This window comes from Paroedura picta, chromosome 6 (genome assembly GCF_049243985.1).
Source record: "Paroedura picta isolate Pp20150507F chromosome 6, Ppicta_v3.0, whole genome shotgun sequence".
Classification (NCBI taxonomy): Eukaryota; Metazoa; Chordata; class Lepidosauria; order Squamata; family Gekkonidae; genus Paroedura; species Paroedura picta.
In genome coordinates, this window is record NC_135374.1 from 5,342,310 (window position 1) to 5,367,894 (window position 25,585).

General features: G+C 49.4%; 1 protein-coding gene across 1 annotated transcript in view; it reads left to right on the forward strand.

Annotated features, from left to right (window-relative positions):
* CAPN5 (calpain 5) overlaps positions 1 to 25,585 on the forward strand; it is a 79,476-nt gene that overhangs the window by 22,204 nt on the left and 31,687 nt on the right. Inside the window, exon 3 of the mRNA XM_077341253.1 lies at positions 17,286 to 17,417. Within this exon, the coding sequence (XP_077197368.1) occupies positions 17,286 to 17,417 (132 nt within the window). The remainder of the gene's footprint in view (positions 1 to 17,285; positions 17,418 to 25,585) is intronic.

Here is a 25,585-nt window from a genome sequence, read left to right on the forward strand (position 1 = left end):
TGGAGAGCCGCAGTTTGATTACCCCTGCTTACGTTCCTGATGGCCCAGGGCCTGGTCTGACCTTTTAGGATCGTTTGGTTTGGGGTTTCCCTAAAATGCATGAACAGTGAAAGGTCAAAGCATGTTACAAAATCTTTTCATACTGCCAGGCTTGGGGAGGGAGGGAGGGAGCAGGGGGAGGGAATGGGAGGGAGTGGAGAGAGGAGGAGAGAGGGCGGGAGGGAGGATGAGGGAAGGGGAGGGAGAGGAGGAAGAGAGAGGGAGGGAGGGAGAGGGAATTGAAGGGAGAGGGGGAAGGGAGGATGAGGGAAGGGGAGGGAGAGGAGGAGGAGGAGAGAGGGAGGGAGAGGAGGAGGAGGAGAGAGGGAGGGAGAGGGAATTGAAGGGAGAGGGGGAGGGAGGATGAGGGAAGGGGAGGGAGAGGAGGAGGAGAGAGGGAGGGAGGGAGAGGGAATTGAAGGGAGAGGGGGAGGGAGGATGAGGGAAGGGGAGGGAGAGGAGGAGGAGGGAGGGAGGGAGGGAGAGGGAATTGAAGGGAGAGGGGGAGGGAGGATGAGGGAAGGGGAGGGAGAGGAGGAGGAGAGAGGGAGGGAGGGAGGGAGAGGGAATTGAAGGGAGAGGGGGAGGGAGGATGAGGGAAGGGGAGGGAGAGGAGGAGGAGAGAGGGAGGGAGGGAGGGAGAGGGAATTGAAGGGAGAGGGGGAGGGAGGATGAGGGAAGGGGAGGGAGAGGAGGAGGAGAGAGGGAGGGAGGGAGAGGGGATTGAAGGGAGAGGGGGAAGGGAGGATGAGGGAAGGGGAGGGAGAGGAGGAGGAGAGAGGGAGGGAGGGAGGGAGAGGGAATTGAAGGGAGAGGGGGAGGGAGGATGAGGGAAGGGGAGGGAGAGGAGGAGGAGAGGGGGGGAGGGAGAGGGAATTGAAGGGAGAGGGGGAGGGAGGATGAGGGGGAGGGAGAGGGAAGGAGAGAGAGGGAGGGAGGGGGAAGGAGAGGGAAGGAGAGGGAGAGGGAGGGATGCTCGGAACTCCTAGCTTGCCTAAAGGCAGAGTTGCTTTGAATTAGTTAAGCCCCATGGGAACCTTCCTATCTTCAAGGGTTTCTTTCAGTCTACCTGCTATGAATATTAGCAAGCCTTCAGGGAGCACTAGAGAAAGACTCCTGCGAAATGCGCTGGTTTCGTCCTTCACAGTGAAGGGTTTGCACATGGCGTCAGCTGCGGGAATAGGAATAGGGATGCACAGATCAGCTTAAAAATACTTGAAAGATACCCGAATCAACACTGAATCGAATTCTTTCTGGGTATTGCTAAGCTGAGATGTGATTCTCCCCCTTATTCGGGAGCCGAATCTCTGAAACTAAATTGGCAGATAATTTGGGATGATTCTGGTTCCCCAAATGGCTGCTGGAAGACTTTTTAAGACCCAGCCAAACAGTTGATCAGCTGTTTGGCGTTGTCTTTAAAGGATCAGCTGTTTGGCGGGGTCTTTAAAGGATCAGTTTCGTGGGGTTTTTAAAGGATCAGCTGTTTGCTGTTTGGTGGGGTCTTTAAAGGATCAGCTATTTGGCGGGGTCTTTAAAGGTCTCTCCAGCAGAACTTGTTCGATATTGAGGATCAGATGGGGTCTGCTGGGGAGAAGGACCCCACCAGTCAGCTGGGGGTCAGCTGTATGGGGAGGTCTTTAAATGTCTCTCCAGCTGCCCCATCTGAGGCTTCGAAGAGCAAGCTTTTTGCAGTGTCAGACAAGGTCTGCTGGGGAGATGTTCCTTTGAGCACACTTTTGCAGGGGGGTTGGACTAGATGACTCTGGAGGTCCCTTCCGTCTCTATGATTCTGCGAAATGAACTCTTCTGGACACTATATCGGCTGTAGGAACGGCATGCAGTAATGGCTGCTCTTGCTTCCCTTTCTCCTGGTTTGGAGGGCTAGATTTGCCACTGAGCATGTGCAGAAGATCCTTTTAAACTACTGCTTCCCCCCCCCCCATCTCCTTTCACGCATGGCCTGAGCGCAGAAGAGATCAGCTATGGAGAACTATAATTTTTAAGGACAATAAAACCTCTTTATGAGGGACAGCCAGTGTTCTCGGTGGGACATAAAAACAGTCGAGTGTTTACTTCGGGCGAGGTGCCAAAATGAGATGGAGCAGCTGTTTCGGGACGAGGGCGGGCCATTCGGGCCAGAAATGAGCCAAATCGCATTGGGGAGGAATAAGAATAGTCAAGGGCCATGTTCACGGATGCAGACGGGAAAAGGCTACAGGAGACAGACTGTTCTTTCTGTCAAAACCAAAGCCAGCCATAGGCAATGATTCTCAATGAAGGGCGTCTCTCTTTCTAGGCGAAGGGTGCCAACCTCCAGGTGGGGCCTGGGGATCCCCTGGAATTCCAGCTCCTCTCCAGATAATACAGATCAGATCCCCTGGAGAAAAGGGATGCTTGGGAGGGAGGACTTAGGGATGCCAACCTCTAGGTCGGACCTGGAGTTATAGCGCCTGTCCAGACTGCATAGGTTAACTCCCCTGGAGAAAAGGGCTGCTTTGGAAGGGGGACTCCATAGCCTTGGACCCCACTGAGGTTAAGGGATGCCAGCCTCCAGGGGAGACCTGGGGATCCCTGGAATTCCAGCTCCTCTCCAGATAATACAGATCAGATCCCCTGGAGAAAAGGGATGCTTGGGAGGGAGGACTTAGGGATGCCAACCTCCAGGTCGGATCTGGAGTTATAGCACCTGTCCAGACTGCATAGGTTAACTCCCATGGAGAAAAGGGCTACTTTGGAAGGGGGACTCCATAGCCTTGGACCCCACTGAGGTTAAGGGATGCCAGCCTCCAGGGGAGACCTGGGGATCCCTGGAATTCCAGCTCCTCTCCAGATAACACAGATCAGTTGCCCTGGAGAAAAGGAGAGGGGGGGACTTAAGGATGCCAACCTCCAGGTGGGACCCGGAAATCCCCTGGAATTCCAACTCCTCTCCAGACTACAGAGATCAGGTCCCCTGGAGAAGAGCTGCCAGCCTCCAAGTGGGACCTGGGGATCCCCCAGGATTATAGCTAATCTCCAGGCGACAGAGATCATTCTCCCCCGGAGAAAAGGGCTACTTTGGAGGGTGGATTTCATAGCATTATATTCCATTGTTGGGTTGGCAGCTCCACATTCAGAAATGCCTGGAGGTTTGGGGGTGAATCCTGGGGAGGGCAGGGACTTCAATGGGCACGATGCCCTTGATTCACCCCCAAAGCTGTGGGCTTTAATGCCACCCTCTGAAACACCTGTCTTCTTCAGGGGAGTTTCATTGTAGTCTGGAGAGGAGCTGTAATTCTGGGGGATCCCCAGGTCCCACCTGGAGGCTGGCATCTCTAGACACAAACTCGGGAAGCAGACCTTGTGGCAAAGCTTAGATGCCAACTTTTGCCCTGGTGTACCCTCAAAGAACAGGCACATAGGACCTAAGTGTTGGAACGTGCATGATCGGTAATGTGCGTGTTTCAGAAGCATGTGAAGAATAACCTGCAGGGGCATCAGAGGAGATGTGTCATTAGTACATTTCGTTTAGGAACCTCCTGGGCATTTTTCAAGTAATCCCCTCCTTGTCTCCTGATTGGCTGCTTTGGAGACTTCCTGCTCCTTTGAGCACACTTCCTCCCTGCTTGCCCCCAGAACCGATCAGAACAACAGTTAGTCAGTTAGACTGTTAGGACTCTCTCTCTCTCTCCTCTCTTTGTTTACAACATTGTTTCTGTTCTCAATAAAGCCGTGGATTTTATAAGCAGCCGGCGCTTTTCTCCTCCTTTGCATCTTTAAACTCAGCCGACGGAAAGCGCAATTCTAATCTTTTTGGAGAAAGAGTGGAATAAATCCTTATACCCATTGTTCTCACAACAGATATACAAAACAAAATGGAGCAAAACCTTGACCCAAACAAAAGTCAAGAACTTGAAAAGGTCAACACCAGGGAAAGGAATAATCGACAAGGGGTGAACTTTTAACTTTTGTTATACTTTTGAAATGCTAAAGACACCTAGAAGTGCCCATTCAATGTTTAAAGCAGGAGTGGTCAAACTGCGGCCCTCCAGATGTCCATGGACTACAATTCCCATGAGCCCCTGCCAGCAAACGCTGGCAGGGGCTCATGGGAATTGTAGTCCATGGACATCTGGAGGGCCGCAGTTTGACAACCCCTGCTTTAAAGCATTGTATGTGAAATGTTCTGTATTAGAATCAGAATCATAGAGTTGGAAGGGGCCATACAGGCCATCTAGTCATAGAATCATAGAATCATAGAGTTGGAAGGGGCCATACAGGCCATCTAGTGCAACCCCCTGCTCAACACAGGATCAGCCCAAAGCAACCTAAAGCATCCTAAAATATTGTCTTGTAATGTTTTTCTTCTTCTCTGTAACTTGGCTTCTGCAATTATTTCTTAATCAAAATGGCCTTGCTTGTGAAAAGGATGTATTTCACTATCTTGAAATCTTGCCAGTATCGCCTTTGTTGATGTGTCAAGCTGAACTATTCCCAAGGCCAGTGGAAGTAACTGGAATTGCTTAGGTTAAACCACTGGAGTCGGGCGGAGGGCTGGGAGGAACGGATATCTCCTTTGGGGGACCTTTCCGATGACTTAGCCAGAATGGTCAAGGGTGGTCCCGAGGGGATGTGCAAAGGGTGTAGATCTTAGTTTATTGGTTTGACCCGAAAGGGCATCACCTTTTCCCGCCTCCAATGAGAAGTTATAGAATTTCATATATCTCTATTGTTCGCCATGCAGGCCTGTGCCCTTCTTCTTCTTCTTCTTCTTCTTCTGCAGTAGAATAAAAGTAAAAAAAAAAGGTTTTCCAGGCTAGTGGTCATTCTGTTTGGGCATTGCACACTAGGCAAACGATCCTAAAAGGTCAGACCAGGCCCTGGGCCATCAGGAACATAAGCAAGGGTAGTCAAACTGCGGCTCTCCAGATGTCCATGAACTACAATACCCATGAGCCCCTGCCAGCATTCTCTGGCAGGGGCTCATGGGTATTGTAGTCCATGGACATCTGGAGAGCCGCAGTTTGACTACCCGTGCTATACAGGGTGGAACGCAATTTTAAAAATATAGTACCAGCATTGGCATAGGCTTGGCACCATGTATAAGCTTATCTCCCTGGTGTTGACCTTTGAAAGTTCTTGCAAGAGCGATGGCAGCTTAGATTTTTAAAAATTCCACCCTTATTCGGGCAGGTTGGCCTGCCCTCTTCCGAAGTGGCCAATGACGAGGCTGGAGGAGATGCGTAGGGGAAGGTCCCCGGCTATTGAAACCCAAAGTCCCAGGTTCAATCCCTGGCATCTCCAGGTAAAAATAGGGATTGGCAGGACCTTTGAGAGCAGCTGGAGAGCCACCGTTTGGCTACCCCTGCATTCGGGTGAGCATGGAAAATCCTGTCCCACCAGGATAAATAGGAGGAGCGGCAAATGACCCTGGCGTTTTCGGAGAAAGGGTGGGGTGATATGCATGGCCATTGTTCGTGCGACAGCTTTGCAAACTTGGATTATGACCAGGAGGTTGGTTCTCCCCACGTGGGGAATGCAGCGTTGTTTGTTTTCAGTCTTTTAGAGCTAGGTTCCATGGAGGCATGGAGTTCGTGGGCTCTCAGGTATGCCGCTAGTCCGGTTAGACCCCGGCCAAGGTAGCGTGACGAAAGAATGGGCCGATTCTGCCATCTGTGAGGGAGCGACCCACTGTTCGTTTTCTGCCTGGATAAGATCTTTATGGTTACCATGTTTGTTGTTGTTTTTTTCATTGGCTCAGGGTCAGATCCCACAATGCACCAAAGAATGTTTGTTTTCTTGGTGAGACCCGCTAAAGTTTCCCCTGAGCCCAAAGTATTTGCATGGCTCAAGTGGCTGCCTGCCGCAGCTCTGCGTGAGTTGCTGTTCTTTTCCAATCATGGGTGAGTCGTGATCTCTCCTTGGAGGAGGCTGACTGTTGCACCCCTGAAGGATTCATTTGTCTGCGCTTTCGAGAGTCAGCGCTCCCTTCTGACGGTGGCAGCGAAAGAAGCCCAGAAGAGAACCAGCTCCTCCGCATGCAGCCGGCTGGGCGGCCTTGGGCCAGTCACAGTTCTCTTAGAGCTGTACAGTTCTCGCAGAGATCTCTTAGCCTCACCTACCTTCTAGGGGGTCTGGTGCGGGGAGAGGAAGGGAAAGGTGGGTTTGTAAGCCATTTGGGGACTACTCAGAGTAGTGAAAAGTTGGGTGATACAGGGGCCAGTTCCCCTCGAGAAAAGGTCAGCTCCAGAGGTTGAACTCTATGAAATCACATCTCTGCTGTGGCTCTTTCCCCGAACTTTGTCCTTCCTGATCTCTACCCCTAAATCTCAACGTGTTTTCCAGCCAGGAGTTGGCAACCCTAGTTAACGTGCGTGCCGAAGCTCAGCAAACACTGAAAGAGCCATCTGGAATTTTTCCATCCATAAAACTGATTTACAGAGAAGGCTGCTGAATTCCATCCCTGCTACTTTAATTTGACTCCTCGCGTCTCGTAAGGGTTTTCTTTTTTTACCTGTGGCAGATTCTCAGAAATGGATTTGGTGGATTTTAGGCAGCTGATTCCCCTCTCTCCTTGCGGGAGAACAAAGGTGTCAGCCATCCTCCCCAAAATAGGATTAATGGGATGAAAGTTCCTGATTCTCTCTTTCTCTTCACCGGGCCCAAGAATTGGGAATTGTAGTCCATGGACATCTGGAGGACCACAGGTTGACTACCCGTGGACTAGATGACCCTTGAGAACCCTTCCAACGTCATGTTTCTATGAGGACTGGAGGCCCCCCCCCTTCTCATTCATTGGCCACTTTGGGAGGGAGGGGTCAACCTGCCTAAATAAGGCTAGATTTAAAAAAACATTTTTTTTAAGCCTTTTACAGGGTGGGAGGGCTCTCCCCAGCTGTCATATTGAAAAACCCCACACCACAGTACCATTCCTTCATGGAACCGCGATACCGTAATTGGGAAACCCTGCCTTAAGGACTAGAGCCTTGCCTTTTCGATTTAAAAAGCAAAGCCCGCAGAAATTCCCAAGGAGCTGCACGCTGTGGTTCTGCAGCGTGTCTCATTTACTGGGGTCTGTCTTCCTTCACCATAATGGTTCCTGGCAGGGGAAAGGGACCTCGTTTCTTCCTCTCCGGATCGCCTGCCAAGCCCTCTGAAAGCGGTCCAGCTTGGGCAATGTCCTTTGGTGCGAGAGGAGACAGAAGGCCAAAGAGGGCTTGTTCTTGGGACAGGAGCGATGGTTTACGCACATGACGTAAAGCCGCGCCTGGCTTGTTTCGGTGCTTCGAGGAGATAAGTGGGTTGTTCTAGGGCCATGTGCAGATGTCGGATTGCAAGACTTAGGATTTCTCTGACAATTAAGCTCCACTGCTTTCCCCAGAAGCCTGGCCTGTTTTCTCTCCCCGCAGGCTGTCTGTCTGACCGCTGTTCCTGAGGAAGCATTTCAGGGACGCTCGCCTGGCCTAAACCCAGGTCAGGGACTTTTCGGTCCTGGCCCCAACCTGGTGGAAGGAGCTCCCAGAGGAGCTGGCGGCCCTGCCGGATTTGTCAACTTTCCGCAGAGCCTGCAAGACGGAGCTCTTCCGCCAGGCTTATGGTTGAGGCCAGGGTGGGGTCTTGGTGTTTCCATCACAGGATCCCCCTTTTAGATCTGGCCCCTCGTTCTCCATGGAAGAAGGCTTGGCCTTCCAGCTGAACGGGGGTGGGGGGGGTGGAGGACACTAGTAAGGATGAGTATAGATTGCCATCTATCTATTTATTGTTGTAAGGGGTGTTTTATGGCAGGGGTAGTCAACCTGTGGTCCTCCAGATGTTCATGGACTACAATTCCCATAAGCCCCTGCCAGGCTGGCAATTCCCATAAGCCCCTGCCAGGTTGACTACCCCTGTTTTATGGGGTTTTATTGTATTTCTACTGTTTTGTGCAAACTGCTGCAAGACCACCGGAAGCGTGGCAGCATAAAATTCGGATGGATGGATAGATGGATGGATGAGCGAGCCCAATTGGGATGCTAGGTGCTGAATTTTTTTTTAAATTATTTGTATTCTGCCTTTCCACCCAGTTAAGGTCCTCAAAGTGGCGAACAATGAAAAAAGCACTAAAACAGAAGTTTTAAATAGGGTTACTATTCTCCTGTTGGAGACTGAAAATCTCCTGGAGTTACACCTGACTAGCTGCCAGTATAGATCATTTGTTTTTATTTCTTTAAAACATTCCACCCTGCCTGGAGGAAATGGTTGCTTTGGCATGTGGAATGGACAGCATTATCCCCTACCAAAGTCCCTCCCGTCCCTAAATTCCACTCGTTCATTATTATTATTATTATTATTATTATTATTATTATTATTATTATTATTATTATTATTATTATTATTATTATTAGATTTATAGCCCGCCACTCCCTTGCGGCTCGTTGTCATGTGACATTCTCAAATCTCCCGGTATTTGTGAACCCGATGTTGGTAACCTTACAAAGCGTGTGTCTTTGTACATGCAGCTATTGTTGGAGAAGAGCTGCATTTTTTTTATACCCTGCTTTTTTTCTACCCAAAGGGGCTTACAAACACCTTTCCCTCCCTCTCCCCACAACCCTGTGAGGTAGGTGAGGCTGAGAGAGCTCTGAGAGAACTGTGCCACATGTCCATGTTTATAAAATGGCAGTTAAAAATATTAATGGTGCTTCGTTACTTTAGCTCATCCGTTTTACGGACAATATGATTTCTTTTTCGGGTTCTAACTCGGTGGTGGGAATAAACCATAGATTTTATTGGGTGGTGGATTGTTCTCGCCGCAACCAAAGGCCTGGTGGAAGAGCGCATTTTGGAGGTTCCGTCACGGCCCAGGCAAACAGTCCATTTCACTATGTCACCACCTCTCGCTAACCAAATCCCCCACAGCTGAATAAACACGTGTCACAGGACATGTGCGTAAGTGTGTTTCTTGTATCAAGGACAGTGTCATGCCCCGGCTGCCACCTCCTGTGTCCCAGGAGGTTCCAAGGCAACCAGCTGAGCCAGCTCTGGCAGAAGAGAGAAGGGCCTCTGAATGTGCAGTAGGGGAAAGCAGCACAAGTCAGCCAAGCTCTTCCCAAGAGGCATCTTTGGTACAGTCACAGATGCCTTCCAGCCCTGACAGCTCGCCTGAACAACCCAGACGAAGCAGAAGGGTGGTGTTTGCTGAACAGGAGCCAGAGACTGCAGGCACGCTGTCAAAGTAGATGGGGCCCAGCTGGGATAGCACCTGGGGAGGATGAGTGAGTCCTCCCCCAGGTGGAGCCAATTAGCTGGGCTGCTTTTAGGTGAGACAGCAGCAGCTCTTTGGCGTGGGTGCAATCTATGCAGAAACCCTCCTGTCTAGCTTGGATTCCTTGGTCTGCAAACCTCTGACTCCCATCAGCTTCCCTGACTCCTGGCTTTTGACTATGCACCTGGTAATTGGACTGGCTTTGTTGAATATATGCTTATCTGGACTCTGACCTTGGCTTTCCCTCCACTACTCTTTGCCTTGCCCTTAACTCTGCTTGCTTTGATTCCTAACGACTCAGACTGGACTTTGACTTTGCTTTGGTGAGGACTCTGGCTAGGCTCTGCAGCCCCCAGGCACCTTCCTGCACAGCTGCCTCTGGACATTTGACCTTGGGCTCACCTGAGCACTAATAAAGCTGATTTGACCGAGCAGTAATATTAGGGCTCTTTCAGCCTCACCCACCTTACAGGGTGTCTGTTGTGGGGAGAGGAAAGGGAAGGCGATTGGAAGCCGCTTTGCGACTCCTTCGGGTAGAGAAAAGTGGCATATAAGAACCAACTCTTCTTCCTCTTCCTCTTCTTCCTCTTCTTGAAGCCAGCAACACTGTATTGCAGCTATGAGGATTAGAAAACCTCTTTTCTCATAGTACTTCGTTTTTCTTTTTAACGTGGACTCAAAAACCATGTTTACAACATCAGCCGTGTTTTCTTCTTCACTTCTTTGTGGTCTCTTGGAAACAAAATGCTGGCCTAGAGGGATGATCCAGCCGTTTCTTGTGTATTCATCAATCTTAGAACAGCCGTAAACTTTTGACGTTTCCCTCGTTGGTCTCTGTTCAACCGTGGAAGAAGCCGCAGCTCTGGATGATCCTCTTGGAGGACCTGGAAAATGGGCTCTCAGATGAAATGGGCTCACTCTGTTCCTTTCCGTTCTCCCATTTGCTTTCCTTTTTCGTTAACGTGGCATGCTGGCCAAGCATTTTCCTAGACTTAAAAAAGACTGTAGCAGATATTTCTTGATATGAAAAAAACACCTTTTTGATAGGAGGTGGCATGAAGGTTTATTGAGCGTTCAGCTCCCCCCTTTTTCAAAGCTAACTGGCCTCAGTAATGCTGAAATTTGGAAGAGGGGTGATACTTGGTGAAGTGGTTAAGAATGGTAGCCTCTAATCTGTGGAGCTGGGTTTAATTCCCTGCTCTTCCTCCTGCACATGCAGCCAGCTTGGTGACTTTGGGCTAGTCAGAGTCCTGTTAGAGCTGTTCTCAGAGAGCAGTTCTGTCAGAGCTCTCTCAGCTCCACCTACCTCAGAGGGTGTCTGTTGTGGGGAGCAGAAAGGAAGGTGATTGTAAGTCGCTCTGAAACTCCTTCCGGCAGTGAAAAGCCAGGTATCAAAACCCACTTCTTCTTTGTATTCATAACTCTGTTCCTCTCTGCTTGTTATTTGGCTCTGATTTTATGTTGCAGTTCAAGTCATTTTTGGCTCTGCAAAAGCTGGGAACCCTTGTACTGGGTAGTACCTTAATGCTGCATGCATGTGTACAACTGCAAACATGAAAATAAGTTCAGATTTCTCATTCCTGGTAGCTTCCACCTGAAAGACCCTGCTTCGACTTCCTTCTTCCTTGTGTAGAACAGACTAATATTTCTTGGCTGGTTTCAGTTTTTTTTTCCCTGTTAGCATGTCCATAAATCATCTTTTGACTGGAAATTCCCCAAAGTGGTTGTGTGGCAGAGTAAAAAGCAGCAAAATCAATAAAAGGCCTAGGAGGTCCAATATAAATTCTGTTAAAGCCAGGATGTTCGATATCTTTATTGAATTTTCCTCATCAAAGGGGCCCGTCTTTCAGTCTGCCTATAGATTATGTACAAACGTGGGCATGTAAAATTCCAGCCAACGTATGGTGACCCCATAAGGATTTTAAGGAAAGATATTTAAGTATTTTAAAAGCTGCCATTGTAGAGGATGGAGTAGAGTTGTTCTCTTTTGCCCTGGAGGGATGGATCAGAACGAATGGACCAGAACGAAATTAATGCAAAAGAAATTCCATCTAAACGTCCGGAACAAGTTCCAGACAGTCAGAGCGGTTCCTCAGTGGAACAGGCTTCCTCGGAAGGTGGTGGGTTCTCCATCTTTGGAGATTCTTAAACAGAGTCTAGAGAGCCATCTGAGGGAGAGGCTGATTATGTGGAAGTTTAAGGGGGTGGCAGGTGACAGTGGATGAGTGAGAGGGTTGGGAGTGTCCAGCACAGTGCAGGGGGTTGGACTAGATGACCCAGGAGGCCCCTTCCAACTCTGATTCTATGATTCTAAACATCCTAAAAAGTTCCTGACAGTTAGAGCGTTTCCTCAGTGGAACAGGCTTCCTCAGGAGGTGGTGGCTTCTCCATCTTTGGAGATTTTTAAACAGAGGCTGGATCACCTCCTGCCTGGTCCTTTCAACGGGAGATGCCAGGGACTGAACCTGGGACCTTCTGCATGCCAAGCAGATGCTCTTCCCCTGAGCCGCGCCCCCCTCCTTGGCTCCAAAGTCTCAGGTGGAGGTCTTTCCTATCAATCACTTCTTGCCTGGTCCTTTTGTCTTTGAATTGCATCCGGGACCATCAGTATTCTAAGCAGATGCTCTGCCATTGAGCCACGCCCCTTTCCCTGGTGTGTGTATAGGGGTGGGGAAGGGGAGCAGCTTTCTTCAATTTAGGCTTTCAGAGCAGGGGAACGAAAAGTGCTTTGGACCGGCCAGCCTGTGCTAGGAAGCGGGTTTAAAATGCTTTTCTGGAACCGATCCACTGAGACAGATAAACCCCTTCCCTTTCAACGCAGGAGGGAGACAGGGCGGTTGTGAATGCAGCTGACGTTCCACGGCTGGAGCATTTAGCTTCAGAGCATCTCTCCGTGGAGAGGCCTGATTGATCCCACCTGGCAGCGCAGTTTGCAGACTCTTCAAGCCGTGTCCCCTGAACCCCCAAGAGCCTCCGACTTTCAGATTATTCCCTATAATAATATGTTTTGCTCCCTCTGTGCATCTAGCCCTGAGATGTGGCAAGCCATAAGGGGCCAGGGGTGAAGGAATTTTTCAGCTCAGTGGAAATATCCATGAGCAAGGGACTTTTTGTTTGGCAGGGAGACCCAAATTATGGCTCTGTGTCCGACCAGAAGGGGCTTTCCGGAGAGTTGGAGAGCTGGTATCTGATGAAGGAAGCGTCGACTCTCAAAAACCTATCTCCCCGATAAAATTTGAGTCCAATAGCACCTTTAAGACCAAAGATTAAGGCGTGAGCTTTCGAGTGCATGCAGCTTTTCCTTGAACAAAATGGAACGAGGATCATGAAAGTACAGATAGAAGGCAAACGTAAATGAGTGGCAAATTAATAAACTGTGTTATAATAATCTGAATTATGCAGTATAATTCTTCGCTTTAAAAGGTAATCAGCCATACATTAAGCCATGGGTAGTCAAACTGCGGCCCTCCAGATGTCCATGGACTACAATTCCCAGGAGCCCCCTGCCAGCGAATGCTGGCAGGGGCTTCTGGGAATTGTAGTCCATGGACATCTGGAGGGCCGCAGTTTGACGACCCCTGCATAAGCCATACGATGCCATAGGATAATTCTTTGCTGAAACAGCCAATCCGTCCTTTTGAGTTCCGTTGTAGTTCACAAAAACATCGGTGAAATAAAACTGTCCACGTTTTCCCAGTTATGAAAAGAAGCAATTAAAAGAGGCTAGTTGCTAGTCCGGGATATTCCCTTGTTTTGAGTGTTGTAGTTACTTGCATTTCTGCAGTCTCCCTTTCTGTTCTGCTCTTGACGTTCATTTGCAATAAAACAGCTACTTTGAGGTCCCTTATTGAAGGTCCTTGAAATGAAACTGAAGAAAAACTCCAGTGCATAAAAGTCCTCCATCTCTTCTACTGCAGACTGACACGGCTACTCTCTAAAACAATTGGAGACTCTCTAGAACAGTACCGGTATGGTCTAACCCAGTGTGTAAAGTTGTCTTTCCTTTTGTCCCCCCTGAACCTACTGCCCGTCAATCTCATTGGATGCTCTTAATCGTTTGAGAACGGGAAATGTATTTGTCTTGATGTGCTGGTGATTAAACATATCACTCACGGTGGTCTGTTTGTGCACATTTGGCAACTGTGTTATAAGTTCTCAAGATGCCTGTTCCTTGCTTCTGCCAAAGTTCAAACGGAGCCACGTTCTCCTTCCGGCTTTGAGAATTAGCCATTGAGGGCTGCCGTAATCTTTGAGAATCTTTGCTGCCCTTCTGTTTCCTACGTGGGTCTCTGAGGCATCTGGAAAAGCCCGTTTTGTAGGCTACAAGTCAGCTTGAATTTAGTCCCCGGTTAGGCCTCAGCTGTCTTTCTTTCTGGGCTTCCCCGAAATTTGACAAATGGGCTTTAAGAAATTTTGCATCCTCTGGAAAGCAGAGTAGGAGTAATGGCAAAAGTGCTGAATTGAGTTCCGTAAGCAGATGTTCCCTGTTCTCAGCCAATTTGCTAGTTTACTATGTCGGGTGGGGGCGTCAAAAGAAATCTGGCCTTCAGTACGGGACATCCTGCGGTCTTCCAAATGTTTTTGGTAGTATTTTCTTGCTTTGGAGACCTTTGGCATTTGGGAGCTGAGCCACAGTCTTCTACGATGGCTCTTTGAAAGGCTGTTGACCAGTGAAATTAATCTGTTCTCGAAGGTGTGGTTCATGCAGAGATGCGACAGGCACCCTCCCCTCAAATGCCAGCAGTTTAACAGGATCTATCAGCTTTTTGCCGCTAGGGGTTAATTTTTGGATCTTCTGTGTGTATGAAGCCTGTCATTTCTGTTAATCTGATCTCAGGGGAATAGTTCATACAGAGATGCAATAGGCACGCTCCCCTGAATGCCAGAACAATACAAGGATTCATCAGCTTTTTGCTTGCAGGGTTGGTGTTTTTGTATCACCTTTGTGTGTGAGGCTTGTCTTGTTAATCTGTTGGCCACTGTAGGAGACAGGATGCTGAACTAGATGGACCCCCCCTGGTCTGACCCAGCAGGGCTCTTCAGGGGAAGGCCTCAGCCTCTCTGCCCTGTGGCTGGCCCTGCAGAGGAACTGGCTGGCCCCTGGGTGAGGCTGGACTGGAGGGACCCTCCCTGGCCTGACCCAGCAAGGCTCTTCTGAGGGTCTTCTCAGAGGAAGGCCTCGGCCTCTCTGCCCTGTGGCTGGCCCTGCAGAGGAACTGGCTGGCCCCTGGGTGAGACGGGAGGCTGGACTGGAGGGACCCTCCCTGGCCTGACCCAGCAGGGCTCTTCTGAGGGTCTTCTCAGAGGAAGGCCTCGGCCTCTCTGCCCTGTGGCTGGCCCTGCAGAGGAACTGGCTGGCCCCTGGGTGAGACAGGAGGCTGGACTGGAGGGACCCTCCCTGGCCTGACCCAGCAGGGCTCTTCTTAGGTTCTTAATAACCTTCCGAGGGCGGTCTAAAAGTTACCCACCATCCTGGTTTTCTGCAAACTCTTCAAGAGTGAATTATTCAAGAGGGCTTTTCCAGGCAGACAGGAGAGTTGCGCTGTGCTAAATGATTCACAAAGTTCCATGGATAAATTTTCAAGCGCTGTGATTTCTACTACCGCATATAACTTCCTGAAATGGAGATCCTGCTATGTAATTGCTTTGCACAGTTTAACATGTCGTGTTTACGCTTATGCTTCGCTTCCACGCTGTTTTTTAGTCTTCCGGCTGGCTGGCTCTGCAACCCACATCCTATTTCACTGTTCACTGAGCATCCCATCCTGCCGATTGTATTGTCTCGCACTACATAATATGCCTTGAGTCCAAGCGAGGAAGGCAAAATATGAATAGCATAAATACATAAACGAGGTGTCTCTGGATTTTGGTTTCACTATGCCTATCCAAGCATCCCCTTCCCCTGGCCTTCATAAGAAGAAGAGTTGGTTCTTATATGCCGCTTTTCTCTACCTGAAGGAGTCTCAAAGTGGCTTCCAATCGCCTTCCCTTCCTCTCCCCACAACAGACTCCCTGTGAGGGAGGGGAGGATGAGAGAGCCCTGAGATTACTGAAGAAGAAGATAAGTTGGTTCTTATATTCTGCTTTTCTCTACCTGAAGGAGTCTCAAAGCGGCTTCCAATCGCCTTCCCTTCCTCTCCCCACAACAGACTCCCTGTAGGGTAGGAGAGGCTGAGAGAGCCCAGAGATTAATGCTCAGAACAGCTTTATTAGTGCTTTGGTGAGCCCAAGGTCAAGTGTCCAGAAGGAAGAGACGCTCACCTCTTCATCAACTCTTTTGGCTCAAATAAACATTTTCTGAAGAAAGGAATTATATTTCCAGAAAATAGCTTTTAACCGGTAGGTGTTCAAGCTTGTTTTGGAAGGTATCACTAGCCTGAACACCCTTGAAGTTGTTTTTGCAAAGACTTTTGTGTCAGAATAAATCACGTTACAATTAACTGCCCTTTGTATTTTATGCCGTGCTCGGGATTTTCTTAAGCTTCTTAGCCGCGTGGCCGAACTTTTTTCCTTCATAAGAACTAAAACAGGGGACCCCAGCTTTTTCAACCAGGCCAACCCCAAAATGGCCGCCACAGGAGACAGAGCCCACCACAAAATGGCTGCCGCAGGGGTAGAGCCGACCACAAAATGGCCACCGCAGGAGACAGAGCCCACCAAATACTAGCTGCCGTAGGAGGTAGAGCCAACCACAAAATGGCCAAGTGCAAACTGTCCGGCGATGTGGTTACACATAACTCCTCATTATAACTATTCAGCATTTCAAGCAGAAACACTGTTTTAAAAGATGCATTTAAAAATGGACATATTGTTCATTTTGTTGCTTACACACAACTTCACACAGTGAAGACCCTTCTGCTGGGATGGCGGCTGCTGTAGAAATAATTGTTCTTTGAGTCTGCACGGACAGTCCTATTTTCAGTGGCCCAACAGAATCTCCATGTGGTCCCAATCCACTTTCGGAAAAAACTTGGTGGGTGCCGGGAAAGGCGTTGGCACAATGCACGTTGCGGGCACCATGTTGGGGATCCTTGCACTAGAGTATTGCGCTCTTTCAATAAGGTGCTAAACTAATATCGGTCCAGTCCAGTCCCATAGTCTACTCTGTTGGCATTGCAGAGTACTGCCTTTTAGTGTAAGAAAGGCCTTGGGTCAGATCCAGCAGACTCATTCCTCTAAAAGCAACACTTTCAAGCCGAAGGAGTGATTCACTTGTCTCTTGTTTCAGAGAAAGCCTCCTTAGAGCTCACGGATGGCGTCATCGTTATTGGATCGGACCCATGTAATGTCAGATTGCGGGACTCATATGTTTTTGTTTTGATATCCTTGTATATATATTTTTTTCATAGAATCACAGAATCATAGAGTTGGAAGGGACCATAGAGGCCATCTAGTCCCACCCCCTGCTCAACGCAGGATCAGCCCAAAGCATCCTAAAGCATCCAAGAAAAGTGTGTATCCAGCCTTTGCTTGAAGACTGCCAGTGAGGGGGAGCTCACCACCTCCTTAGGCAGCCTATTCCACTGCTGAACTACTCTGACTGTGAAAATTCATTTTCCCGAATGAGCTTTATAAAGTTAGCCAGTGTGGCGTAGTGCTTAAGAGTTTAGCACTCAAAAGACCTGGTTGTGGATCTGGATTCATGCTGCAAAAGTTCACTAAGGGATAGCATCATAGAATGCTAGAGCTGAAAGGGACCACCAGGGTCATCTAGTTCAACCCTCTGCAGAACACAGGAAATTCACAACTACCTGCCCAATTCCATGCCCAGATGATGCCCCCAGTCTTGGGCCAGTCATGCTCTTTCAGCCTGGCCTACCTTACAGGTTCGGTGTGAGGATAAAATAGAGAACGATGTAAGGCGTTTTGGGTCCCCATGGGTAGAAAGCCACGGTGGGGTATGAACGAAGGAAATAAAATGATGGGACTGTTGGTGTCGTCCAAATTCTGTTCCTATGCTCATAATATTTCCGACTCATTAAAACTTGCATGCTGATTCTGACCTCCCCTCCTCTTCTCACAGGAGATTTGCGATGATCCTCACCTCTTTGTGGACGGCATCAGCTCCCACGATTTGCACCAGGGTCAGGTGGGGAACTGCTGGTTCGTAGCAGCCTGCTCTTCGCTGGCATCCAGGGAATCCTTGTGGCAAAAGGTAAGGACAGGCCACAGAGGTGTGTGTGTAGGGGGAAGGTTGTCACTCGATCCATAGAGTGCCTGTGTGTTTAATTGCTTGGCGTGTCCCGGGTTGCCATCTTGCCTGTTTCCCAGGTAACCATCTCTTCAGGTAGTTCTAGGAAAAAGAGTCACCAGAATCTCGTGTGGCATGATGTCACTTCCCTAGGAAAGAGGAAGTGACTTCACTGCACTCCAGGAATCACCAGAAAGTTCTGTAGAGCGATCTCACTTGTGGATTTTTCCCAGGAAGTGACGTCAGACTGTGCAAACCACCCAACAAGCCCTGGGTCCCCGCCCTCCCGTCTTTTATCCGTGCCAGGAGTTCTAATTATGACCCATGCTGAGTAGCTTTTTCACTGCTGCCTGCAGATATAGATTCAAGTGGGTTGCCGTGTTGGTCTGAAGCAGCAAAACAAAATTTGAGTCCAGTGGCACCTTTAAGACCAACAAAGATGGATTCAAGGCGTGAGCCTTCTTGTGCCGTTGGACTCAGATTTTGTTGTCCTGCGAATATATTTCTATTTTCCATATTTGCGGCTAAAAGCAAGTCTTTAGCTCTCATGGTTGTGGCAGGACAGTTTTGAAAACTGTTCAGAGGCCCCCAAAGTGTGTGTGTTGTATACTTATGAGGGGGGGGGGTTCTGTGTCCCTCACCCCACAGGATGGTAGGGGTAGTCAACCTGTGGTCCTCCGGATGTCCATGGGCTACAATTCCATGGGAATGTCCATGGGAATTGTAGCCCATGGACATCCGGAGGACCACAGGTTGACTACCCCTGGTCTAGATGGACCCCTGGTCTGACCCAGCAGGGCTCTTCTGAGGTTCGTATAAAGGCCTCGGCCTCTGTGCCCTGTTGTTGACCCTCCAGAGGAACTGGTTGGCCACTGGGTGAGATGGGAAGCTGGACCAGATGGACTTTCACTGGTCTGATCCAGCTGGGCTCTTATGAGGGGAAGGTCTCAGCCTCTCTGGCCTGTTGTTGGCCCAAAAAAACTGGTTGGCCACTGGGTGAGACAAGATGCTGTACTAGATGGGCCACTGGTCTGACCCAGAAAGGCTCTTCTTCATGTGAAGAGTGCGGCTTCAAAGGAAAGAACCTCCTAACCTCTTGGAGGTGGAGCAGGATAGAAATCTGAAACAGAACCTTCATTTCCCCATTTTGTCTTTTTCACCCCCACCCCCAAAGTTACCTGCCTCAGTGCCCTCCTCGCATATTTCTTTTTAGAAAAACAAGTTCTGTGCCAGAGAGACTTTTTAGAAACTTGCCTGTCTGTTTTTATCTGGTGAAAAATGCATTAATACCCCCACCCCCATCTTTACTGCATAAGCCGATACAGAAATCCTTCACTGAGAATCTAGTCTAACTGCATAGGTCAGGATGTATTTTCCACTGTTGTAAAGGTTTGGGTCAGCCCATCCCCTGCAGGTCTGCATTGTGTTGAAAGGTACGGTATGCAGCACCGCTCAGCCGAAAATAGCTGTCTTTTTGTCTGTGTTCTCCATGAAGGCCTGCGGTTTTTAAATCTCGTCTCTTCCCACCTCAGGCTCCCCATTGTTAGTCCTCTGCATTCATTTGCTCTGCTCGGCAGTCCTGTGCTGGTTTCCTAAGCCAGGTGTGCTAATGAACCCTTCAGAAGCGTTTCCTTGCAATAAAATTTGTGATGTGCTCTTTGTAAAATGCTCAAGCGCACAGAGGGGCGTCTGGTTTGGCTGTTCAACAGGTGTCTGTGAAAGAGAAAAGGTTCACTCACGTTTTGGCCTGCCCCCAAATCATCCCCCCAAAAGAAAATAGAGTGGGGGGTTATTAAAAAAATTGAGGGTGGCATTGCTTTTGGGGACATGAGACGCTTTTTGGTTTAGGGGTACATCTGCCCATTAATCTCCAATTTTGGCATATTTTACCCCAAACTGGGGGTGGTGTTACTGGCATAACCTTTGGGGAGCGCCGTGGAAGGATAGTTCATTATTCTCAGCATTTCACATTTAGGGATACACCTGCCCATTAATCTCCAATTTTGGCATATTTTACCCCAAACTGGGGGTGGTGTTACTGGCATGAGGTTGGGGGCCACCCCAGAGAAGGCCCTCCTGCATGTCTCCGATCCTTGTGCCTTTGACATCGGCAGGACTTATAAGACAGCTCTCTCCTTGAGATTTCAGTGCTCAGGCAAGTCTGTCAAGGAGACGTCCAAGGCTTCTGCCCTCTCTTTGCATCTGCTCATGCCCTCTCTCAGAAAGGAGTTTTCAAAGAGGCTGCGTAGGACCCTTCAAAAGTCGGTTGCAGGACCGCGGTTTGCAGCGATAGGATGAGGAACAATTTCTCGGTTTGATCATCTTATCTCGATTCCAAGAGAGACGCTAGCTGGTTCTGCCCTCTTGTGGTGGGCTGCTGAATTTTGCCTGTGGCTCCTCTAATGTGTGATTGAAATGGGCAGCCGTGTTGGTCTGAAGTAGCACAATAAAATCAGAGTCCAGTGGCACCTTTAAGACCAACAAAGGTTTATTCAGGGCGTGAGCTTTCGAGTGCAAGCACCCTTCATCAGACTCGAAAGCTCACGCCTTGAATAAATCTTTGTTGGTCTTCAAGGTGCTACTGGACTCTGATTTTATTGTGCTCTAATAATGTGTGTTTGTTTGCAGGAACGTTACCGGGCGTGCTTAGCCACAAGTTCAGAGGGTGGGGAGTGGGGGGTAACACATGACTGGGATAAAATGTGCCTGCATGAATGGGAACTTTGGATTACTGTCTAATTGCTCAGTGGTTTTTCAATGTTAAATCAAGCCGTTTTCAAATGAAAGAAGCACCAGATGTGTATCCTTAGGCAAGAAGGATTAATGCAAAAAGCAGTTGTCGTCATTCCCCCCCCCCTCACCTTTTGCAGGCAGCATGTGATTCTGATCTGAGCAACCTTCTGTGTCTTCCTAATCCAATTCCGGCTGGTTTGTTTCTGAAATATGAGCTGGAAATTCACAGGAAGGGTCCAGATCAGTGGTTCTCAGCCTTCCTAATTCTGCCACCCTTCAATACAGTTCCTCATGTGGTGACCCCCAACCGTAAAACTATTCAAGTGTTCTTTCACAGAAATTAAACCAAAACATTCCCAAGTCCCTCAACCTATCTTCATAGGGCTTAGTCCCTTGGCCCCAGATCATCCTCGTCGCTCTCCTCTGTATCCTTTCAATTTTATCTGCATCCTTCTTGAACTGAGGCCTCCAGAACTGCACACAGTACTCCAGGTGTGGTCTGACCAGTGCCGTATACAATGGGACTATGACATCTTGTGATTTTGATGTGATGCCTCTGTTGATACAGCCCAAAATGGCATTTGCCTTTTTTACCGCTGCATCACACTGCCTGCTCATGTTTAGTTTACAATCCACAAGTACCCCAAGGTCTCGTTCACACACAGTGTTACCTAGAAGAGTATCCCCCATGAGAGCAGACAGCCATTTACAAGCCTCTGGTGGGCAGTTTACAACCAGGCATGCTGAACCATGATTCTGTTTTTGGAGATGGAAAATGGAAGCCCCGGTGACTGAGGGAGGGGCTGAAAAGTCGGCGGACCAATCATCTTGAACTGTTCTTTAGCCCAGTGGTCCCCAACCTGCGAAGGCCATGGCGCCGGGCCGCGGTTCCCTCTCCCCGCCCCCCCCCCGCAGTAAAAAACTTCCCCGGGCCGCAAGCTTGCGGCCCGGGAATCTTCTTACTGCAGGAGGGCAAGGAGAGGAAATCAGGGCTGTGCCCGCGCATGCGTGGACTGCACCCACGCATTGCGCATGCGCGAATGCTCCATGTGCGGCCAAAATCGTGCATGCGCGGCACTTTGCACATGTGTGCATGCGCGGAAGTGCCACACATGTGCGATTTCGGGCACGCTGCGCATGCACGGGCCGCAAGTGCGGCCCGCTGCCCTGCCGGTCTGCAGCCTCAGAAAGGTTGGGGACCACTGCTTTAGCCAACCAAATAGAAGCCTTCCCAATTTGTGTGGAAACACCGCAGGGGGGAGAGAGAGAGCGGCATGGGAAGCCTCTAAAAAGCGCGCCACGAAAGATGTCGGCCATTTTGTCAACGCGGGAAAAACAGAGCAGCAAACATCCTCTCCCGAGACTGATTTGGAGGAGGAAGACCCTATAAGCGCCACCGGCCATAAGGAAATGTCTAATGATTTATTTAAAAGCATTATAAGGACGGTGAGTTCTGAATTGTATGCAAAAAAAGTAGGCCTTAGTACCCATAATGCTGGGGGCCAAGCAGTTTGAATCACAGAATCATAGGGCTGGAAGGGGCCATACAGGCCATCTAGTCCAACCCCCTCCTCAACGCAGGATCAGCCCTAAGCAGCCTAAAGCATCCAAGAAAAGTGTGTATCCAACATTTGCTTGAAGACGGCCAGTGAGGGGGAGCTCACCACCTCCTTAGGCAGCCCATTCCACTGCTGAACTACTCTGACTGTGAAATTTTTTTTCCTGATATCTAGCCTATATCGTAGTACTTGAAGTTTAAACCCATTACTGCGTGTCCTCTCCTCTGCAGCCAACAGAAACAGCATCCTGCCCTCCTCCAAGTGACAACCTTTCAAAGACTTAAAGAGGGCTATCATGTCCCCTCTCAACCTCCTTTTCTCCAGGCTGAACATTCCCAAGTCCCTCAACCTATCTTCATAGGGCTTGGGCCCTTGGCCATCTTCTAGCTACAGCCGGGAGCGTGAAGCAGTAGCACACCAAACAGGTTTATGAAACCTCAACATATAAGGTCAAAAGAAATAGAATTCTAGCAACACAAGTGGCTGTAGATCATTTACTACAAATTCGGGCCGTCAGAAAGTGTCGCAGGCAGAAAGAAAACCATGATGGATAGTCAACATTATTCCTTGTACCAAAAGCAATCAGAGTTGGAGAGCCGTGTTAAACCTGACGTATCTAAACAACTTCATAAAAACAAGACAAGGAGGTTCAGAATGGAGACCTTAGGATTCATAACAGGGTCCATACAAAAAGGAGACCTGCTGACCTCCCTCGGGGAAAGGAAGCGTATCGCCGTGCTCCAGTATTCGAATGACGCAGGAAAGATCTGTGTTCAAGAAGAGCGGTTTCAATGCAAGGGTCTTCCACGCGGACTCTTGACGTCCCCACCGGTTTTCTAAAAGCTGGTGGTAGATTTGGTAGCAGTACTAAGAGGAATGGGAGTACAAATGTAAAGTTCTCCATTTAGATAGGAAAAACCAAATACACCAATATAAGATGGGGGAGACTTTTGGCAGTAGCATGTGCGAAAAGGATCTAGGAGTCACAGTAGACCATAAGACATGAGTCAGAAGTGTGACTCAGTGGCCTAAAAGGCAAATGGGATTTTGGGCTGTATCAAGTGGAGTATCGTGTCCAGATCACGGGAGGTGATGGTACCACTTCACTCTGCTCTGGTTCGGCCTCACTTGGAGTCCTGGGTTCAGTTTTAGGCACCCCAGTTGAAGAGGGATGTAGACAAACTGGAACATGTCCAGAGGAGGGCAACAAAGATGGTGAGGGGTTTGGAGACCAAGACGTAGGAGGAAAGGTTGGGGGAGCTTGGTCTGTTCAGCCTAGAGAGGAGACAACTGACAGGGGATCTGATAGCCATCTTCAAGTATTTCAAAGGGTGCCATATGGAGGATGGAGCAGAATTGTTCTCTCTTGCTCCAGAGGGACACACCAGAACGAATGGGATGAAATTAATTCAAAGGTGGGGAGCGCCACTTTGGAACTCTTTTCGGTAGTGAAAGTTGGGATAGGAAAAAGGAGTTTTTCTATTCACTGCCACTGCAGCAACTGGGCCACTATACATCTGCTCAACGGCAAGTGCATTGTGTGCGTATGCACAGACCACACTTTAATTAATTTGGGGGGGTTTAAAAAAATCTTTTCAGATTTTTTTGCAATCCTAGGTGGGATGCCAAATTGCAGAAAAATCTGTTTGGGGTAAGCGTGGCCCCAACCCCCAGGTTTAGCTATCCGCGGATGGGAAACGAAATATACAGATCGGGAATTCACAGCCAACTGCAGTGGAGGAAACTTAGGCCCTCAGGAATCGAGTTTTCTCCCTGAGCTGGGTCATCTCTGCCTGCCCACGGTGTATCCCGCAACAGTTTCTGCTCCAGAGTTCAGCTTCCTTCATAGGAAGCGTTTAGTGCTATGATGCAGATTGACTCCCCAGGTGCCTCTTGCTCCTTCCTGGGAGACGCCGCTCAGGCAGAAGAAATAGCCCCAGCAGAGCCTCATTATTTCAGATCTCCGTGTTCTTCCCTTGGCGGGCAGCCGTTTTTTTGTTTTCTCGGTTCCTTATTTTCCAAACCCTTAATGCTCGGTGGGAACGGCCCCTGGAGTACTTGAAGATGGCCATCCTATCACCTCTCAGTCGTCTCCTCTCCAGGCTAAACAGACCAGGCTCCCCCAACCTTTCCTCCTACGTCTTGGTCTCCAAACCCCTCACCCTCTTTGTTGCCCTCCTCTGGACACGCTCCGGTTTGTCTACCTCCCTCTTCAATTGTGGTGCTTCAACTGGAATTCTTCCACTGGAAAAAGTCAACACCCGCAGTGTCCTCAGGACCGGGCCAAGCCGTTTGGTCACCGCAAGCAAGGGACAGCCCCAGGCCACCTGTGGCAGGCCGAGCTCACGTGGGCTTTCCTCAGCTTGGACCAGCTGCCAAAGGCACAGATCCACAAGGAAATTCTTTTCTCCTCATACGGCGCTGGGAGCCGTGAGAAAACCAAGTCGTTTTGGCTTCCAGGGTGGGGCAAGGTCAGAGCAAAACAAGGCCCTGACAGGGCAGAAGAAGAGTTGGGTCTTATATGCCGCTTTTCCCTACCCGAAGGAGGCTCAAAGCAGCTTACAATCGCCTTCCCTTTCCTCTCCCCACAACAGACGCCCTGTGAGGTGGGTGAGGCTGAGAGAGCCCTGAGATTACTGAAGAAGAAGAGGAAGAGTTGGTTCTTAGATGCCGCTTTTCTCTACCCGAAGGAGGCTCAAAGCGGCTTACAGTCGCCCTCCCTTTCCTCTCCCCACAACAGACACCCTGTGAGGTGGGTGAGGCTGAGAGAGCCCTGAGATTACTGAAGAAGAAGAGTTGGTTCTTCTATGCCGCTTTTCTCTACCCGAAGGAGGCTCAAAGCGGCTTACAGTCGCCTTCCCTTTCCTCTCCCCACAACAGACACGCTGTGAGGTGGGTGAGACTGAGAGAGCCCTGAGATTACTGAAGAAGAAGAAGAAGAGTTGGTTCTTAGATGCCGCTTTTCTCTACCCGAAGAAGGCTCAGAGCGGCTTCCAGTTGTAGTTCCTCCGTCTACCGATTTATCCACTTTGTCGATAGCCCGCCTGGTCCGTCCATCCGGAAGAAGGGTGCCAAAAATCCGCCACTCGCCTTTTAAAAAAAATAAACTCTCAGTGCAAGGCCCCCAGTGCTGTTTCCTGGGAACGAAAGCCAGGTTCTGTTGCCGTCGCCCTGCGAAAGTGTTTACCTGTTAGAAACATCTTCCCTTTCAACCCTGGGGTTTTGGAAGTTAAAAATGTCTGCTTATTACCCTGGGGGGTGGAAGGAAGCGGCAACCACCGGAGGTAGCAGCGGCAGAGGCTCAAGCAAAAACTCGAGACGGCTTCTTTTCCTGAGGATAGTTGAACTCTCCACCCCAAACCGAATGACACTGTCCTTTTATTTCGTGCGGGGTCTGTAGCAGTTCCCTTTTACGTCACTGTGTGCGTGTCTTTTCAAAGCTTTATAAGGAAGAAAAGGTTCTTTTGTGTGGATCGCTTCTGCACCCCTTTCTCCAGGCCTCCTGCTCTTTCGTTTTGGATTGTTGGTGTCAGAAAGGCAGGGTGGAGATGAATTCGTGAAGCTGCCATCGACTGGGTCAGACTGTTCGTTTGCCAAGGTCAAAATCACCAACTCAGATTGGCAGCAGCTCCCCAGGGTCTCAGGCAAAGGTCTTTCCCATCACTTCCTGCCTGGCCCTTTGAGCTGGGGATGCCGGGGATTGAACCTGGGGCCTTCAGCAAGCCAAGCAGAAGCTCTTCCACTGAGCCGTGGCCCCTCCCCATAAGAATCTTGTTGGGAGAAAATCTGCAGAGTGCATAATGGAGCGGAATATAAAGGGTGTCCTGCAGGGGGCATTGG